Source organism: Kryptolebias marmoratus, linkage group LG20 (assembly GCF_001649575.2).
Source record: "Kryptolebias marmoratus isolate JLee-2015 linkage group LG20, ASM164957v2, whole genome shotgun sequence".
In the NCBI taxonomy this organism is placed as follows: domain Eukaryota; kingdom Metazoa; phylum Chordata; class Actinopteri; order Cyprinodontiformes; family Rivulidae; genus Kryptolebias; species Kryptolebias marmoratus.
Window position 1 is genome coordinate 26,898,416 of NC_051449.1, and position 20,773 is coordinate 26,919,188.

General features: G+C 39.9%; 1 protein-coding gene across 4 annotated transcripts in view; it reads left to right on the forward strand.

Annotated features, from left to right (window-relative positions):
• Positions 1 to 20,773, forward strand: part of LOC108246689 (disks large-associated protein 1) — a 180,725-nt gene that overhangs the window by 77,044 nt on the left and 82,908 nt on the right. For all 4 annotated transcript variants that reach the window (XR_005234583.1, XR_005234582.1, XM_017434353.3 and 1 more), the window contains exons 6-7: positions 399 to 681; positions 18,856 to 18,980. Coding sequence is in view for 2 of the 4 variants with exons in the window: in XM_017434353.3 (XP_017289842.1) it covers positions 399 to 681; positions 18,856 to 18,980 (408 nt within the window). In the remaining 2 variants the exon portion in view is untranslated. The remainder of the gene's footprint in view (positions 1 to 398; positions 682 to 18,855; positions 18,981 to 20,773) is intronic.

Sequence of the window (20,773 nt, forward strand, 5' to 3'; positions counted from 1 at the left end):
GAATGTGATGTTTTGTCTACCACTGTGTTAAGGATATTTGTGACGTACAAGTATGATTGTGGCTAGTTTCATGAAGAGAAATTGATGAAAACTGATGAAATATGTAAAACCAAATAAATTCTCTCTAGTTATCAGCTATTCAGTCATTTTTTGTGAAGCTAATAAAAGAAAAACACAATATGAAAACAAAAAACAAATCTTTATTCATTATTTTTTAGTTTTCAGTTGATTCAGCCTTTTTAGCAGTTAATTTACTCCATGAAGTATCAGAAAATATGTCCTTAAAAAACGTGATGGCATAAATATTAAACTGCAGTTTTTTTTTGTTTTTTCCTACCTTTTCTTTCCTTAAGTTTTTATCTGCCTGCTTCTAACCTGTTGCCCTCTCCTTTCTCTAGCTGAGTGAAGTGGAAGTGAATGGACAAATTGAGCAGGTATGTGAGCAGGTCTACAGTGCGATGCAGTCTCAAGCTATGGACACTGCAATAGACAGTTTGGACACCATGGACACCCTGCCTATGCCTGGATGCTTCCGTATGAGAAGCCACAGTTATGTGAGGGCAATCGACCAGGGATGTTCTGGGGAGGAGGAAGGAGAAGGAGGGAGACCACTGCTGCTGCTACCATCCTCACCACCACGCACATCCGCAACAACTGTCAGGACCATACAGAGCAGCACAGGTAGGGGAAAAAGATCACTCTGAAAGTATTTCTGTATGGAGTCCCATGTCATAAATGTTTTATACCAACAAACAGAAAAGGGGATTTCTAGGCCAAGAGTTATTTGTTTTTCAAAAGTTAAGACGTCACAATTTATTTTAGACTGTGTACATCAGCTAAAAACAAGTCTTTCTATTTTTTAGGGCTATCAGAAAGTTTTCTTAGACACTCAAGTCCTTAATAAAAAAATCCTATAATATATCTTGATGCTGTAGCCTGTTTCTGCTCTTCCAAGAAAGATAGATACTGTAACAGTGTGAAGGGCAAGACTTAATAAACCTGGGCAGGCAAAGGGGCTTCCAGCAGGACCTCTTTGGCCACTCATACCAGTCTGTTGTAAACAAATGCAACTACAGCTGTCCATAATTTCTTCAGAGCTTCTGTTATTCCTCTCATGACTGATAAATGGACATCCAGGGCTTTTATTGGTTAATTAATGGGTACTATGTTCTATGTCACCTGGAAAATAAAAAACTAAACATTCAAGCAAACATCTGGTTAAAAAAAAAGATCTGGAAAGGCCTGGAAACAGTGTCAGCTTCAGTGTCAGAGCTGCTGATTCAATTCAATTCAGTTTATTAATATAGCGCCAATTCACAACAAAAGCCCTGTACAAAATCATTCATATACTGTACATTATAAAATGCCCATTAGCAAAACTTATTTATCAAAAGACGCCAGCAGATTACGTTAAATCTTCACTTTGTTGCAATCTCCTATCCTCCAAACATGGAGAACAGAGCAAGTAAAGACAGCAGCAGAATGTGGAAATGTGGTCCGTATGTCCTCCAACAATCTAAGTCTGTAGCAGGATAACTAAGGAATAACTAAATAAACCCAAGCAACCCTAACCCTAACTAAAGGATTTCTCAAAAGGAAAGTCTTAAGCCTAGTCTTAAAAGTAGACAGGGTGTCAGGCTCATGGACAGAAACTGGAAGTGGGTTCCACAAGACAATGTTTGTTTGCTGTCATGTTCAGTTTGGTTCCCTAGTATCGTCCTCCTTGTGTTCCTGGTGTCACCATTATTTGTAAGTTTTTGTTATTTAGTCTTTGCTGCCACATCAGCCCTTTATTTTTGTCTCTTTTTGAATAAATTAGTTTTAATTTGGAGCTCCTTAGTGCAGTCTGCATTTTGGGTTCAAATCATCCAACCACCTATCGTGACAGATTTAACCAGTTGTACCAGGACCCACCAGACTCACCCAACTCCACTATACCCTCTGACTGGTGATTTGGCTTTTTCTGGGTTTTGATTTTGTTTTATTTTTATTTAAGTTCTCTGGTTTGTGTTTTGGTTACCATAATCATCCTCTGTCTTTTAAAACTCGGTCATTTCTCTCCATTCCTTGCTGGTCCATTGATGTTTGTTTGATGTTGTCTGTTTGGTTGTCCTCGCTCCGTGTCCCTGGTTTCTGTCTTCAGAATTCCATTTATATATTTAAATTTAGTTTTTGTTTGTTTGCTGCCACGTCAGCTTTTTGTTTTCGTTTATTTCTTTAGTTTAATAAATTAGTTTTTCTTTTAAATGAGTCTGCGTACTGGGTTCGTCTCCGTCATCCCCACTCGTCATGACAGAATGGACCAGCCAGACCAGAACCCAGCAGACTCTTCTGTCTGTGTTACCCTCACTCCTGAGGAAAAGACCCAGATCCTGGCAGAACTGCAGGAGGAACACCCGCTCGCCTTTTTAAAAGGTCCGTGTTCTCCAGCCACCGTCCCTCCAGCGCCTGGGAACCGCCGTCGGCAAAGAAAGAAACCAGTGACGGCAGCCTCCACGTTTCCACCGGTTGTGACAGTCGCCACGTCTCTTCCGGTCGCTGTGGCTCCCTCAGTCATCTCCACAGCCGCCTTGGTGGATCGGCCAGACGCCACCTCTGTTCCTTCGGTGGATCAGCCAGACACCACCACGCCTCCGTCATTAACGTCAGTTTTCACGTCTCCCATTACTGGTTTGCAGTTTTTACCCACAGAACTCATAGACATCTCAAACCAAATAAATAGATTGCTCTCATCAACAACAACCAACACCAATCCAAGACACAATCTAGCCACCTGTTTACTCATAGAAAGAATCCTTCTGTCTCGCCCGGGTCTCCTCAGTCTGCTACATTACTCCAGCATTTATTTTACCATAACTCAGTTAAAGGGAAAGTTAACCAACTCATCCATAGCCCTCCAGCCATTTTTACCCTCAGTTTGCCACCCACTCAAGCCATCCTGTACACTCCGTCACCCAAACCAGCCAGATCACACTAGTCACCCTTCATTCCCGTCTCCTGAGCTGCCTGCAGTGCTTTCAGCCTCTTCAGAACCGAGGATCCGGATGGACGCCTCGCTCCGCTCCGTCATGCCGAGGGTCCGGATGGACGCCTCGAACCACTCTGCTCTGCCGAGGGTCCGGATAAACGCCTCGCTATGCTTAGCCACGTGGAGGGTCGACGCCTCGCTCCGCTCTGCTCCGCCGGGGGTCCGGATGGACGCCTCGCTCCGCTCCGTCATGCCGAGGGTCCGGATGGATGCCTCGCTCCGCTCCGCTCCACCGGGGGTTGGGATCAATGCCTTGCTCAGCTCCGTCCCGGCCGCCCGCCAGAACTGTTGCTCCGCCGAGGGTGGCGTCCCGGCCGCCCGCCAGAACTGTTGCTCCGTTGTGGTTGGCACTCGGGCCGTCCACCAGAACTCTAGTCCCGTTACCTGGGTTTATTTAATTGTGGGTTTTGAGTTTCTGTGCGTTTTCCCCATTTTTTTCTGGTCGGTTTTTTGTTTTGTATTTTTGGTTGTTTTTTCAGTTTAGCCCTCCATCCTGTGTTTCGTTTTTTACCCCCCACCTCCCTCCCGTGCTAGGTATTTCATGTTTTTGGGCCGTCTAGGGCCGGCCCTTGAAAGGGAGGTACTGTGGTGATTTGGCTTTTTCTGGGTTTTGTTTTTGTTTTATTTTTATTTAAGTTCTCTGGTTTGTGTTTTGGTTTTGTTTCCTATTTTTAGTTATCTGGTTTTTATTTTCTTCTTGGTTCATTTGGGTTCCGTCCTCGTGTTTGTGTTTTCATTTCACTCCTCCCCAGTCACCCTCTTTCAGTTCTCCTGCCACGCCCATCTCCACCTGCCTGTGATTGTTCCCATACACCTGAGTCCACTTACCATAATCATCCTCTGTACTTTAAAACCCGGTCATTTCTCTCCATTACCCGCTGGTCCATTGATGTTTGTTTGATGTTGTCTGTTTGGTTGTCCTCGCTCCGTGTCCCTGGTTTCTGTCTTCAGAGTTCGGTTCCGTTTATGTATTTAAATTTAGTTTTTGTTTGTTTGCTGCCACATCAGCTTTTCGTTTTTTTCTTTAGTTTAATGAATTAGTTTCTTTTCTTTTAAATGAGTCTGCGTACTGGGTTCGTCTCTGTCATCCCCACCAGTCATGACAATAACAATACAGAAATAATCTTAAGAATACAGATCTGTTCAAATCATAGACTATATTCCTGAAATAATATGTAGCAAAATGCAACAGTCATGTCTGAACAGATATTTGTATGCTCATATGGGAAACACTAGCTTGACTATACCCCACAAAATATTAATATTGGAGTCATGGTGTCAGTGTGAAAGGACTGTCAGAGTAAAAACTGCAAAATGGGCTTAGCTGGAGTACCGCCACTACACACTCAATGGGATGGGATGATAGCAACCTCCCTGAAGAATGGCACAACTTTAAACTCCATGTGGAGTTAATATTTTCTGGGCTGCTAAAGAAGAAAAGTGAAAAAGAAAGGTTCAGTTGTCTCTTTCGTAGGGTCAGAGAAAAAGGCAGACACATTTATAACGCTTAATCCCTTTCAGAAGATCAAGGAAGATCAAGGAAAACTACTACATGAAGCCAGAGACTAACATAATATTTGCACATTGCAAATTTCACAAACAAACACAGGGAGTAATGATCTCTTTGAATAGTTTGTGATGGATTTAAGACTATTTGTGATTATTATAATCTGTGATTATGCCAACAGTAAGAAGATGGTCAGAGACTAAATGTATTCTACATTCATTTTCCCATTGTGAGAGAAAAACTTAATATTGGATCTAAACTAACATTAGATAAAGCATCCAATTGTCCAATCACATGAGCTTGCAAAAGCTCAGTTGAAAACTATGGCAGGCAGCATCAGCACTGTACATGCTGTTGAACATCACTCATCCTGGCACAGATCATGGAGAGAATGTCAGTTTAAAAAACAGATGGAAGACCTGATCAGAATAAAGCAAGAGGGACAAAATAACAATTATGATGTCAAGAAGGGGGGAGACTGAGGCGAACCCAGACTCATCGTGAAAAATTAAACTAATTTATTAAAGTAAAATATAACCAAACAAAAAGGCTGGCGGGGCAGCAAAGAACAACAAAATCCATAATCCAAATGAGGCGCGGCAAGGCGAACAACAAACGTGGCATGAAGCATGTCGCGAGGTAACAAGAGGAATGACCGAGTGAAGAGTGATGAACAGAGACCGGTTTTAAAAGACTGAGGGAGAGGTGATTAATGGGTGCAGCTGTGGACTAGACGAGGAGCAGGTGAGGTGGGTGTGGCAGGCTTGAATGGAAAACTACTGGGGAGGTGAATGGTGACAAAACAAACACAGAAACCCAAAAGACAACCAAACCAAAACAAGACCAACAAGAAACCCCAAACAAACCCCCAACAACACCAACATTCATGACATATGAGGGTGCAACTGCTGTGGAAACAGAGCACATATGAATGAAGAAAAGTGCCCAGCAAGGAAAACCATGCAAAGCATGTGGAAAATAAAACCTCTTCCCAAATGTATGTCATTCCAACCATCCAAGCATTGTTCATACAGTAAACACAGTTCAAACACAACTAACGAACGGAAGTTCCTTGGTGGAGGTAACAAAAGGGTCACATGTAGAAGCATAGAGAAGCTTTTCACAAAGGGGTTAACTGTGACCTTGACCTTTGACCCCATGAACCTTGAAATCAACAGGCATCATATTTGACTCATAAGCTGTCCAGCTGTGCAGTTTGATATTCCTACATTACATTGCTGCATAGTTAGAGCACTAAGTCAACTGTGATGTTCTTAGCATAACATGGTATCAGTCTAAAACTTTGGCAAAGAACTGTGGTGGGTGATATGCATTCCTTCTAAGGAATTCTAGGCCTTTATCTAGTTTGTTTGTTTGTCAGTGTATTTTTCATAAAAATGATCAGTTCTGCCTTCCAGAATGACAGTGTCTCTAGTTACAGATAAAAAGCTGCCGTGGCTTTGATTGTCATCAGCTCCAAAGTTAATCCTTTGAGAAAAACAAATTATTTCATTTTATTTCTTTATGCGAGACATCCAGAGCTCTAGTTCTGGAATTTCTTACTTTAAGTTGTGTTTCCGCAGAGCCTCTAATTTGGCAGTATTGTTTTTACAAGGATCAGCCAAGTTTTTAAAAATCCTTATAAGGTTTATAGTCTGAGGAGACATTTCTCTGTCAATATGAGGAAACGGAAACAGATGTTCTATGCACAAAAGAACTGTCATAGAGATTAAGTGACAAACAAAGGCTGTCTTTGTCTCTCCGTCTCTCTAACAAAATAGGTAACTTGGAAGAAGTAAATATGAAACAGAAGTCCTTGTAAATTTGCAAAACACGACATGATATAATATGATTATGTTTGGTAAGATTTCCTGGAAGAAACTCTAAACAACTTTTGTATCAAACACAAAAGTAGGCTTTTAGTTCAGCATTTTTATGTGTGATTGGGATTTGAAACCATCATGTGAATAAGATGATTCTTATGAAACTGTTTGCACTTAAAACCCAAACATATTGATTCATAATGCAACAGGCTGCATTGGCTTTATTACTAAATGGAATTAAATTAACAAAATATAATACAATATATACTTTACTAGCACTTCTGACATATTTTAATGATGATAAGACCCAACTTACAGACAAGGAGGAAGATAAATATGAACTAACTGAGACGATGATCAAAAAAAAAAAGACGGGGCAACCCCCCCCCCCCCCAAAAAAAAAACAAAAACACACTACAGTAACTAGAGATGTTCTGCTCAAAGCAGATGGCTCCACACAATATTGATCTTTCAAAGCAGAGGTATTGTGAGTAGATGTTTAAATTACTGGCTACAATGTGTAAAAATAATTCACCAGGCTTTCCAATTGAAACATCATTATATGACACATATATTATTGACATGTCGCATCGGTTTTGAAATCAGGGCGAGGTTATCACGCTGATTATGGTTATAAACAATTCCTTTCAACTTTGTGGGTTTTTTGAGAAAAGGTGCAATATGAAGGGGTCTTCTTCAAAGCTGGAGAAGTAGTAACAAAGAAGAGGAACAGACTGAAGCCTAAACGCTGATACATACTTCGCAAGATCCAATAAAATTGTGACTGTGAGGTAGAATGAAATAATTTTGTTCTTGCAGCCTTGGTTTTGGAGATCTTGCAGATTGTTCTTGACATATGATCTGGGCAGAACTTTTTTCTTGTGTGGTAACCAAAAGCTATTGTGTGATTGGTCAAAAATTGGAAGTGGCTGTGGTTCATATGGAAAAGTGGAAATCTTAACATTCCTTCAATGAAGATTATCGACGAGTTCTACACTTGAGTTTCTCATTACTTAGGAAATACCCTGTCCAGAACAAACTTTCTTCTTGTTTATGCCACCTCAAGAAAATGTACAGTATTCTTGGTTTTTGTAAATACGCAACAAGCTTAACTCAACTGAAATGCAAGATGCACATACAACCTTTATTGTTATACATAACAGTGTCTTCCTGTTTTGTGATATCTTGTCCTTTATTGCTCCAAAAAACGGCAATGTTGAAGGCTGGCCAGCAAGATGGTGCTATATTTAGTTGTATCAAAACACTGAACCATTTTAACACAATTGCTTCCTATTGAATCAGTGGTTCAGAAAACTTTGGTTTCTCCATCACTAACAGTAACTGCTGTGTAAGAACAAACCATAGGGAAAGAACTAGAGAGCCACCACTAAGATTGGAATATGAGTGAGTGAGAACAGGGAGTATTAGAAAGTTAGGGGACATGTTTACAGAGTGAGTGCAGCTGAGCCTAATAAGCAGATGACTGGGAGCTGGGAGGTGTTGGTAGATCAGAGGCTATTTAATATTCTTAAAGAGACTATTTAAAAACATTATAACTATTATAACTCTGATGTTGATAATAACAGAATAATTCTGAGAGAGATTAATTAGTGTTTAAATTCTAAGTTAGGTGCTATTTAGGCTGGGTGGCAGGCAAACCCTAACCCTAACCATGCTGATCCGGGTTCTAGGGATGTGAAATGCCATTTCACTGGCAGATAGCTTGTAGTTCAGGTTGAGTGATACCACCTAGAATATAGTTGGGATCACCTCACTACTACTAGCTTGGTCTCTGGAACCCAACTCCTAGAGAAGGGCTGGATTCTTTCCTACTCTGCTGTTGCCGAGGGAGAGAGACAGGTATGGAGATTGGAGATACTCATAAACCCACATCTGAGAGTCTAGGTTTTGGTGTTCTCCTCAGTGAACAAAAGCATCACCTGTCTGTGCCCATGTGGGCAATGAGGAGCTATCTGGAAGGGGGTCATTAGGGAAAGAAGCCTTCCTGATCTGGACGCGAGTGGTATTTTGAATTTGAATTTCTGTGCTAAGTTAACGATGTTCATAATGAACACCAGCATAGGGTGGTCCATAAGTGTACTTGGTACCAGGCTACCTTAGGCCAAATGTTAATGATCAATTTTGTAATTGTGTCCTCAGACATGTTGCCCTTTGTTTTGGACACTTGGGTAAAGAGAGAGGCAGAGCTGTCAACTGATCACCACCTGGTGGTGAGTTGGATCCAGTGGCAGGGAAGGCCGCAGTTCAGGTAAACCCAAAATTAAAAGTAAGGATAAACTTGTAAAGTCTAATGGAGGCCCCAGTTCGTGAGATCTTCAATTCACATCTACAGGAGAGTTTTTACTTTGTCCCAGAGGAGGCTGGGAACATGAAATCTAAAATGGCTATGTTCAGACTCACTAATGCAGATACAAGAACTGTGCCCTGAAGATTGTTGGTGCCTGTCATGGTGGCAACTAGAGGACCCACTGGTGAATGCCAGCGGTGGTGGAGGTCATCAGACTGAAGAAGGATGCTTTCAGGGCATGGCTGGCCTGGAGAATTCTTGAAGCAGCTGACAGGCAGTAGCCAAAACTGCAGCTTCTGTGGTAGAAGCACCAAAAACTCAGGCATGGGACGATTTCAGAGAAGCCACAGAGAAGGACTTTTCGTTGGTCTCAAAGAGGTACTTTCCAACTGACTGGCAGCTCAGAAAAGTGCTGGGGCCACTTTTAAGGGCTAGTTGATCCCTGTATACCCAAAGAAAGAGCTGTGTCCGCATGCTCAGTCCAAAGTCGAAATCATTTCCAGTGCGGGTTGGACTCTGCCATGCCTGTCCCTTGTCTTCAATCCTGTTTGTAGCATTTATGGACAGAATTTCCAGCTGCACTTGTGAAGTCCTCAAAGTTTAAGGCCACACATGCTCCTTCAAGGTCAGGGATGAGTCTTTGCTCTAAGGGTAGGAGTTAATATATCTGGGAGTCTTGTTCATGAGTTCATGCAGGATGGAGTGAGAGATGGATTGTGAGAAATAATGGCTAATGACAAGGGAGATGAAGCAAACTGTAAACAAACTAAACACATGAAAATATCAATGTACACCAAAGAAGCATGACATTATTATTATGACATTATTCTAAATACAAACATCAAAACTTAGGATGATTACTTATTCCTCATTTTTCTCTGTTACAGTTAACTTTTTTAATCATTGCTTTATCTTTTCTATACCAAGCACTGTTGTTTAAAGTGTAAGCACACAGTAATTTTTGTTTCAGAATACTGTCTAGATGTGTGATAATATGAAAAGCAGCATGTGTCCTCTCATGAGCCTCGCAGTTATGTAACTTCCATTTTCATGTCTCTTTTTTCATCAGTCTTATGAGGCTGTGCATTTTGTTGTAGTTTTTAATGGTATTGTTGGAAAACCAATACATCATAGAACTCTTGTTTCTGTCAAGCAAACAGGACTGAGTGGGGCCTCCTTTTTCTTCCTGAGGCCTCCAACATGGCAACCCTAAACTGAGAAAATCCTGCTTTTGATCAGTAGAACACCAAACACTTCACAACTCCATCATTCATTTAAACAGAACAAAACAAACAAACAACAAAAAACAAACAAACAAAAAATAAATACATAAAACCTCTTAATGTAAAATTCAAAACAGTGCTGAGAAAACTGGATAAAGCAAAATGAAAACCACATTTAGTTTTATTTATAAACTTTGACCTAAAATAAAAAGATCTTTGTTTAAAATTTTGCCAGTAACTATTTGTAGTTACGTTTAAATGTCCATCCATCCATCCATCTTCTTCCGCTTATCCGGGGTCGGGTCGCGGGGGTAGCAGCCCAAGCAGGGAGACCCAGACTTCCCTCTCCCCAGCCACTTGGGCCAGCTCCTCTGGGGGAATCCCAAGGCGTTCCCAGGCCAGCCGAGAAACATAGTCCCTCCAGCGTGTCCTGGGTCTTCCTCTAGGCCTCCTCCCGGTGAGACGTGCCTGGAACACCCGGAGGTGTCCAGGAGGCATTCTAACCAGATGCCCGAGCCAGCTCAACTGGCTCCTCTGGATGTGGAGAAGCAGCGGCAATACTCTGAGTCCCTCCCGGATGACCGAGCTTCTCTCTAAGGGAGAGCCCAGACACCCTGCGGAGGAAACTCATTTCAGCCGCTTGTAATCGCGATCTCGTTCTTTCGGTCACTACCCAAAGCTCGTGACCATAGATGAGGGTAGGAACGTAGATCGACCGGTAAATCGAGAGCTTCGCCTTTTGACTCAGGTCTTTCTTCACCACGACAGACCGGTACAGTGCCTGCTTCACTGCAGACGCTGCACCAATCCGCCTGTCGATCTCCTGCTACTGCTTGTTTGACTGTCTGTTAGCAAAATATCTCATAAATCAGCGAGACAAGATGGTACCTTTGTTAATGACATGCAGTCTATCTCTCCTGAGTTTGTTAGTTATTTGTGTTTTGCCTTTTTGTCATTTATGATGTATCCTCGCTTCTAGTGTACAATCGTTCAACTTTGCAAAGTATCCAGGTAAAATTGGACATTCTAAGATGCGAGCTGCATTGAGGGTAATGGAATAATAATAATAAAGAGACTGCTATCAGGTGAAGAGCAATGGTCTGCTTGCTTCGCATGCAGTCCCAACTAGAAAGTTTCTGAAGAAACTTAGAAAGGGACTGCATGTGTGCATGTTTGTCCCGATTGAATGTCGCTCTAAAAGCTGATCCATTGTAGACAGCAGGGGTGCAACTACATACTTTCTGAGGTGTATGAACACATCATTGACACCCCCCTCCCCCCACCACATCCCCCCCACCTCGGCCTAGGTTTAATATGTCCATACAGCTCTCCCTTATTCATGCACATATAAAATACAATAATTCTATTATGGACTTTTATTTTATGTTACATTTTACGGCAGGTGATCATCTCAGTCACAAACAAAAACAAAGTTTAATAAAGTAAAAATATGTAACAGTAGTGGCACTCAGTGCTCAACAAATTTTCTGTAGTGGAAATATGAAATCTGAACAACAGCCTGGGCTCTATGTCAGAGTTTTAATACTAAACTGTTACATTTTGTGCCTTTGCACTTGCCCATTTGTCAAGAATAGCATCAAATGAAATAGACAGTGTCACAATGGGACAAGCAATCATTGCTCATACTCGAACAAAGGTGTGTTTTGATAAGTTTCACCTTGCTGAAGGATCTCTTGGCAGATGCAACTGCCAGAGGCATGGTTAAGAATACTGTAAAGGCTACTGTCAGATTTGGAAACACCAAATCAAGATTATCCTGTATGAGGAAATTTAACTTTGCTAGAGCCTTGTAAGCCTTCAGTAGACGGCTTGCTGGATATATTTCTTGAATGATATCTCTTGAAACATCACAGGTAGTCAGGGCATATGTGGTCACTGATTCTTCCAGCTCAGCTTTTGCTTTTTATTATCTGTTATATTGTCAATAGGCCTACGACTACAGCAAACAATTGCAAGACAACAACAGCCACCTGTAGGGTTGCCACCTTTCAGAAATGAAAATAAGGGACACTCACCACGGTGGGGTGCCCACAGAAGTGGTATACGTTATTTTATGGCTGTTTTTGTAAAAACAAAAAAATTAATAGTGCAATTATTACAGAGGTTGGTTAGAGCACCCCAAAAATGTACACCAATCAGAGTAATATAACTTCAACATGTTAAGCAGAAGTAGATTAATAAATAAGCAAGTGTAAAAAGTATTTGGTAAAAAGTCTACTGAGTAACTAATCATAACATCAGATTCAATATTTTAAATTCATGCCAGACAGCCAAAAGTAAGTTCTGTGCAAATTCTGGTACTTTAAAGACTAAAACCAAAATATTTATAAGGAGTTAGGTTCAGAGACTGGTTCTAGACCAGATGTACCACGGGGGGCCAAAGTAGTCAGTGTTTTTTCATGGGTAGCAATTAAAAAGGAATGAAACAAAAAACGGCAATATTTCATAATTTAACATATAAGTGAGCCAAAGAGCCACTTCTGTCAGCCTCTGTTTAGAACCACCCATGGGCTGCAGGTCTGTGTCTGAGGCATTGGTTAGCATGTTTTCCTTCATTCTTATAGCTTGATAGGAAGTCAGGTTATCCAAACTGGTAAACCACATTAATAAAATAATACTGATCACAGAACACTGTAAAAACTTTAACATAAAGTATATTTTATGTTAGTAAAGATATAAACATTTTTCCTACACAGAAATCCCTAACAAACTTTTTAAATGTAGGACAAATAAACAGTTTCTCTTCACAATATTTATTTATTTACTGTTAATCTTTTAGTATGATTTGTTCTTTAAATACTATATGAAAAAATGTGCCATCCAAACTCAATATCCTAATCCAATAATCAAACCATAATAGTCTACTAAAAGTACAAAAAGAAACTTAATTGATCGCAACAAAATGTTCTGTATCATGTGGGTCCCAGGAGCTGATTGAGCGATTAAGAGACACTGATGTCTGGTTCTTTTGGGTTCTGACAGGTCTGCAATGTTTCTACTGATCCATTGTGTCTGATATCATACAGCACACCGGGCGACACAGTGTTTTTATTGCCTGTATTCATCCTCACTGACGCTGGTCATCCTGTGATGTGCGTCTTCCCACTCACGACTGCACTTGCTTCTTGAGTTGAGGATGCGGGTTGACAGCAGCTCACCTCGGCTGTGTCCGTCTCTAGGCAACCGTGATGACAGTGTTGGACCAGAGCCGGGCGCTCCTGCCACAACAATTTAGCTAGCCTGTCCTTAGTATTTCCTGTGTTTTATTTTGATCATTATTGTTACACTTAGTGTGGATATGTGTGTGATAGGCGTGTCTATCGGACAATTATAAAAATACGGAACAAATCGCGTCCCGTATCGGTTCAATACGGGACGCAACATTTAACAGCCAAATACAGGACGACTCCGTATTTACGGGATGACTCCGTATTTATGGGACGGGTGGCAACCCTAGCCACCTGTCACTTTTAGGCTAGCTTAAGCTAACCTGAATATTTACAACCCTCATGTTGACACACTGACATTACTTACCTACTGTCTTTCAACTACTTTGAAAACAGTTTCTTCATCCCTCCAACATCTTTATCCCTCTCCCTCTTCCGTTTTCTGCCCCGAAGAGCTTTTTTTTCTGCCGCCCCATCTTTAGCTCCCTGTTGTCAAGTGCACTACGAGTCGTAGTCTACGACAATTCAAATTTGAAAGAAAAAAAAAAACGCAACTGAGCGCGCTCTTGATGGGGCGCGTGCCCAAGCAACGTGTGTGGGAGGGGGGAGCGACAGGATGGGAGGTGAAGGAGCGGAGGGGCGCCTAATCAGTGCTGTTTTTCTGTTATTGATCATTTCATACATGCACAAACTGCAGTTAAATATAGAAAATGCCGATTAAAAAAAATTTCCCCACATCATTTTGGCACCCACACTAGCGCAGCGCCCCTATGTGTTGCATACAGTGGATACCCACTTTTTGCGCCACTGGTAGACAGGCATCATGAAATGCTGATTGTCGACACATGAGGAGTCCAGCTGTGAAGTTAGAACTTCCTACTGTACAAAGTTTCAGAGCTAGAGCTCACAGGCTCTTGTGACTTTGACCTTTGACTTTGTGATCTTTATCTCTAAAGGGCAATCCATAGACCCAGGAGACCAGCTGGAAGGTTTCACCTTCCTACATCACATGGTTGTGAAGTTAGAGCATGCACAAGTTTAGATCTAAATTTTGACCTTGTTAGGTTTGGTGGCCATTTTGTTGTTTTGTTTTACCATTCAGTATGTGATGAGGCTCATTGTCAGCTACGGCCACAGCAAATTTCTGTCCTATATATTGAGAAATGACTGAGTTGAAGTTGAAAGAAACTTTGAGGAATTAAGAAGGGTTTTTTTTTTGTGACCGTGACCTTTGACCTTGTGGCTTTGTAATCTCTCACATTGATCCCTGACCCATGAGGGTTGTAGCTTAGAAGTTTGACTTTCTTAAGTTACACAGTTTTGAAGTTAGAGCACAAACAACTTTAGGTCTGAATTTTGATCTTGTTAGCTTTAGCGGTCATTTTGTATTTGTTTTCTCAGCATTTAGTATACTATGGGGCTCTATGCCAGGTACTACCACACCAAATTTCAGCTCCATATATGAAAAAATGAGTGAGTTGAAGCTGAAAAGTGTGTGGTCCTAGAACAGATAAATAATACAACAGCAGTGTCTAAATAATGCCAAAATAACTGTGAGAAATACTAACACAAATACACTCTTAAAGACTGCAGAAATATTGTTTCTAAATATAGAAACCCGTGTTGGTAACTGTCCTTAAATGCTCACATGAACTGAACTGGGTTTTTTTTTTAAACTAGCATTCTGATCCACACTCCATTCCAGTAGGTGTCAGTAATGCACCCCAATGTTGTTTCCAACCGCCACTAAATAGACGAAGAAGAAGTGTATTTTTAACATTTAAATGAAGCTTATTTAATTCTTTGCTGAATCACCATCTGTCCTTCGTGTTGATAAAATTTAGTTTGTTGTGTGAAGAATATCTCATCAGTGGTCAGGATAACACTGCGGAAGATATCTGTTGAAATTTGAGCTGTTTGTCAGAGCAGTGGAGGCGGGAAATGGGTAAGTGGCAACGGATAATGGGAGATTGAGTTTGATGTAATCTGTTCATACGGCTACTTACCTTCTGGGGCTGCTTGTTACAAAACTAGAAGTCCTACAGAAAAAACACAGATATTGCATTAGAGATGAGGGAAAGACCTTCGTTTTGATATGTGATTCGTGTCTGTAGGATGAAGTTTTTGTGTTTTATGAGCGTTTTTTTGCAAAGACACAAAACGAAAGTAATCGAATTTCGGTGCAATCACTTAGCATTCCGCCACCCGTTGTGACAGAACAATAAGTTTTACTGAGAAAACATTTATACTACATGAAAGAGGGCAAAAATACGAACGTTTTGATATGTAATTTATGTATATTTGTCAAAAATATGTGCCAATAAAAACCGTTTGTTTGCAAAGAATTGAAGCGGAGAAATCCAACTCTTCAAAAAAAATAACATGGACATGGCTTGAAAGACCACAAAAATACCTACATTTTGATATATAATTTTTGTATGTATGACGAAATATGTGGGCATTTGACGAGTTTGTTTGCAAACAGAAAGTGTTTTGTTGTAAGTGCTTCACCCTAGGTCACGTGACCTTCACTCTAGGCGGTGCATTTCCCAATGCAGTCCCAACTAGAAAGTTTCTGGCGACTGGGCCATCCCCCTGAACTCTTGCTCCACAGCAGACGGCGCCCTGGCCGCCCTATCGAACTCTTGCTCCTTAACGGACGGCGCCCGGGCCGCCCACCTGAACTCTTGCTCCACAACGGACGGCGCCTGGACGGTCTGTTGCTTCACAGCGGACGGTGTCTGGACCGTCCGCCAAAACTCTAGTCCAGTTACGCGGGTTTATTCATTAATTTATTTATTTTTAAGTACCTGTCTGTTTTCCCAAGTTTTCTTGGGCTGTTTTTGGTTTAGTGCTCTTTGCTTTTTTCATTTTTTACCCTCCATCCTGTTTTTTTTTTTTCCTCCACCACCCTACCGTTGTAGGTCCTTTGTTGTTTTGGGACGTCTAGGGCCGTCCCTTGAGAGGGGGGTACTGTGGGGTTTTGGGTTTTTGTTTATTGGTTGCAAACATGTTTTTGTTTATTGTTTTCATGTTTGTGTTCAGTTATCCTTGTCTTAGTTTAGCTTTTCTTACTGGTGCCTTTGTTTTTCTGTCACCATTCACTCCTCAGTTTCTCTCTTGTGTCTCTGCCATGCCCATCTCCACCTGTCAACAATTTGTATCGCTCACCTGTTCCCACTTACCTCGTTATCTTCAGTGTTTAAAACCCCATCACTTTCTCCACTACTCCACTGGTTCATTGTTCTGTCTCCGTTCTGCTTGTTCCTGCTCCTGTATGTATTTTGGTTACTGCCCTTGTTTTAGTTTTAGTTTATGTTTTAATTTGCTGCCTCGTCAGCTTTTGTTTTTGATTTATTAAATTAGTTTTTCTTTTAGTGCAAACATGAGTCTGCGTTCTGGGTTTGCCTCCGTTATCTCCACCTCACCCGACAAGTATCAATTTTTAAAATGAAGAAAAAAGAAGAAAAAAATCCTATAAGTCGAGGATTTATATGTTTATCAGTCTTAATAAGTTACCCTAAATAATGAGTTCTTCATTTCGGAGTAATATCATAGTTGTATTAAAACACACACACACAACTGAATTAAGGTTTGTACTGTGTATGTGACATTAATTGGAACCAACAAATATAGCACAAGTTATGGCAGGTTATGAAGAATATTGGAATGTTTGAATTTGGTACCAAAATATTGACTGAGATGTTGAACTTTGAGGCAGGGGGGTTGAAAAGTTAACAGTAATGTGAGGGCGGAAGTAACAAAAATTACTATGAATTTAGGAAAAATGTACAGTAGAAAATTAATTTAATTTGAGCCAAAAACCTTTCTCGCCTCGTTGCCACCAGAAGTACACCAGCAGAATATTAGGAGAGTTTTGTTGGCATCAAGAGTTGACTTTATCAGCTGCTACATTCGGTACCAGCTGATGGTTCAGCCGGATTTTGGTGAAAGGGGCCCAGAAGTGGTTGCCTCCCAAGCACCTTAGCTGAGAACAATTTTCAGTCAGCTGCTCAGACTTACTAACTAACCCTTTTAGCAGATAAAAGCTCCTCGTTTTCACTCATTTTCTGTCAGATCTGTGTATGTAAGTCCCGCTCTTGCTCAGTCCTGGGTTTTTCATTTCATTCACCTCAAGAAATATTTCATTGTTTCTTTTTATTTTTGGTTGCTAACTTGTTTTGTAGTGATGTGCAAATGAACCAATAAACCAGTATTGAACCATTTCATCAATTGTATTGAAAATTATTTAATTCATTAAAGCTTTGTGTCAGTGACATCTAGTGGCGAAATAGGAGACAACAAAGCAATGTTTTAAAAATTATGTGATGAGTGGAACTGGTATTTGTGTAAAATATGTAATTGTTTTTGATTGATTGTTCAGGTGATTTTGTAAATGTATGTAGCCAAGTAGTTGGAATAAGTCATGCTAGGGGATACAGAGGATGTGCTAGGATGGTAGGGTGTGCATGTGTAACAATGAAGCATCTTGTGCAACGAAGCAGTAGTGACTGGATTGAACCAGTCACATAATTCACTCAGGGGACACAAGCAGTGGCAGCTTTGGACATCATCTTTCTTGTGTCTTTTTACTCACCAAAACAAGCTTTGAAGCAGTGGTTCAAGGAAAATGCAGCCTAGTTTGAAGGTTAATGTTTGAACTTTGTTTTGAAACATTGGGGTCAGATGGCCATCAGTATTGTTTTGTTACTTTTATGCTTTTTCAAAATGTTGATCTTTATTTACAAAGAAAATGTCCCTATTAAAATACATTGAGATTTCTTCAAATCATTCAAAACTTTATTCCCTTTGAAATCTACTTCAGCATACTTGCTCTATTATTGATATCTTTTGCGCTGTTTTCTCCCTATGCAGCCTTTTTTTTCACACCCTCATGTGATACTATTTTGTCTTTTCACGTACCCTTATGCATCCTTGTTCTCTCTTTTTCTCTTTATACATCAATTGTTTCTTTATGCATTCCTATTGTATTTTTGTCTGTTTATCCTTCTGCTCCTTCCTCTTTGTCTTTGTTGTCTTTTTCAGATATTTCAAATAACTTTGAAAGTTCAGCTAATATTTAAATCTCTTTTGACTTTTTGCAAATTTCAAGTCTTTATTTTGTTTCAAAACTTTAACCATTAAAATTAGTGTTCCATATTTTTTTAGCTAGCAATTTGCTACTTTTACTTTTTAGCATTTTGCTAGTTTTAGATAGCATTTCGTTTCTTTTGTAGCTGTTGTTTAGCTCAGTTCAGCTTATTTTCTGCTTATTTAAACTTCTTTATGTTGGTGTAGACTCTCAGTCATCAAGGACATGGCAAATCCAAAAACAAACAAAAAAAATGGACTTCTATTTTGTACTTGAAGATGTTTCCAAATCTCTATATTTTTAATTTAGCTTCCCTTCCTCTCATTTTCCTTTAAATTTAAGTAAAGTCATTCAACAATTGCTATTCACACTGCATTTTCACAGAAAGTACAATTTCTCTAGTTATTAAACTTATTTGGAATTATACATGCCCCCCTGCTACTTGCTTCCTGCTCTATTGAGTCCTCACCTACCATATTCATTACAGCAACTAACACTACTTATCATGGCAACTTTAATAAGAACAGTAACAACAACAAAATAATCATGTATTAAAAACATAAATCTGCCAAAGATAACTTTGTTAACTTTTGAAAACAAGTTCATTCACTTTATATTGTATGTAATTTGATTGCACCTTATCTTCCCTCTTTCTGATTTCCTCTCCCTATTTTTGTTTTTTGTAGTTTCATCTTGCATTACAACCTATAAGAAAACCCCTCCACCAGTGCCACCACGAACCTCCACCTGCTCCACAGCCTCCAAGCCATATATCTCCATCACGGCCCAGAGCAGTACAGAGTCCGCACAGGTACTAAAGAACAGCTCAGAGCTTTACTCTCATTTAACATTTTACAACCTTTCCTCTACAATGAACAGTAAATATTGTAGGCAAATGTTATCTTAATTTTGCTGAATTTCTGTGGTTTGTGTGTGCTGTTTGATAATCTCATGGCTTTGTTTCTATGTTAATGTTACATACAGAGGTGCCTGGTAATAAAATAACACACATAAGTAAAAGTACCATTATTCTGTTGAAATTTTACTGAAATACAAGTAAACCTACTTGTTTAAAAATCTACTAAAGTAAAAGTAAAAAGTAAGTCAATAAAAATGTACTTTTAGTAAAAGTTACTTGGTTATTTTTCATTTTTAAAGCAGGAGGTTGTCTCTCCTGCAGTACACAAAAAGAAAAGAGGAAAAGTGTTTTTGCAAACAAGCTCTTAATTTTAATAAAAAGCCTTGGAAGTTAGTATGCAATTAAAAAATAAAACGTCCATACATGATTTTTAAATCACTTGGAGAGAATAAATTGTCATTTCAGTGAGGGATGGTCTGCATATATTAATCACTCAAATAACAAAACATGTTGAACAAACTGCAAAGCAGCTCACAAAATCTATTTCTCATGTTTCATCAGCACAACATGAGAAACAGGCCTACATTTCCCACTTTACGTCTTAATAAGCTGCAGTTAGACTACCGTAAAAACAATGTGTTACATTGGTGCAGTATTCTCCAAAAAGACAGGGGGCAGCAGGCTGCATAACCAGTGGAAATGTGGTAAAAAAAAAAAAGAGAGCTGACCGAGCAGACGGCTGTCACATCAAATATGGCTGCAAGTATTCTGTTGTGTTGTGGCTGTGATACAGAGAGGATGTTTAAATTTAAAGCATTGAGTTTGACTTTCATTGATTTATCTGCCTTGAATAAAAGGTTGAGTACATTTATGACATTATAAGGATAGTTAATTGGATTGTATTATTAGTTGTGATTCGTCCATCATAGGACTAATATTTCTTCCCTCTGTGGTCTAAAAACATTCCTATTTATTGACTACAGCAGTAATCTTCTTCTGTGAGTTTTGAGACGTTTGATTATCTTTGTGATCTCTCATAGAGGGATCATATAAATGCTGATTCAGACGAACCAGCTCCGCTAGAGCATCAAAATTGTCCATTTTGAATGGAGCGCGGTGGGTGCGGTTCGCACACCCTCACGCAGTGATTAATGCTTCAAGTATAATTGTAGCTTAACTCTGAGGTAAAGAATGTTGCAGTAATCAAGTCAAGATGCGATGAAGGCATGAATTACAGTTTCAAAGTGCTGTTGTGCAAGAACTGGCTTTACCTTTGCCAACTGCCTGAGATGATAAAAACTGGACTTGACCACTGCTCCAATCTGGCAATAAAATCATTGTCCGTTTTAGAAACAAATTAGAAATTGTTGGTTTTATGTAAAGCACCAAGGGCCCCAGATTAACAGGATAAGTTTCACATGAGCCACTGGGACCAATCACCTTCACTTTTGTTGTCCTGTCGCTAAAATTCAGGAAGTTTAGAGCCATCCAGGCTTTGCTGTCCTCAAGACACAATCAATCAATCAATCAACTTTATTTATATAGCACATTTTAAAAACCACAGGGGTAGCCAAAGTGCTGTACAATAGATAGAAAAAAAAACAGTAAAAAGGAAATAGATAAAACAAATAAAGAGATAAAAAAGATAAATAGATAAAAAGAGACATACACATACGGGTTCACAGCAGGTATGTTTTAGGTGCCAAGAAAGACAAAAATCACAGTGTGTTAAAAGCCAAAGTATA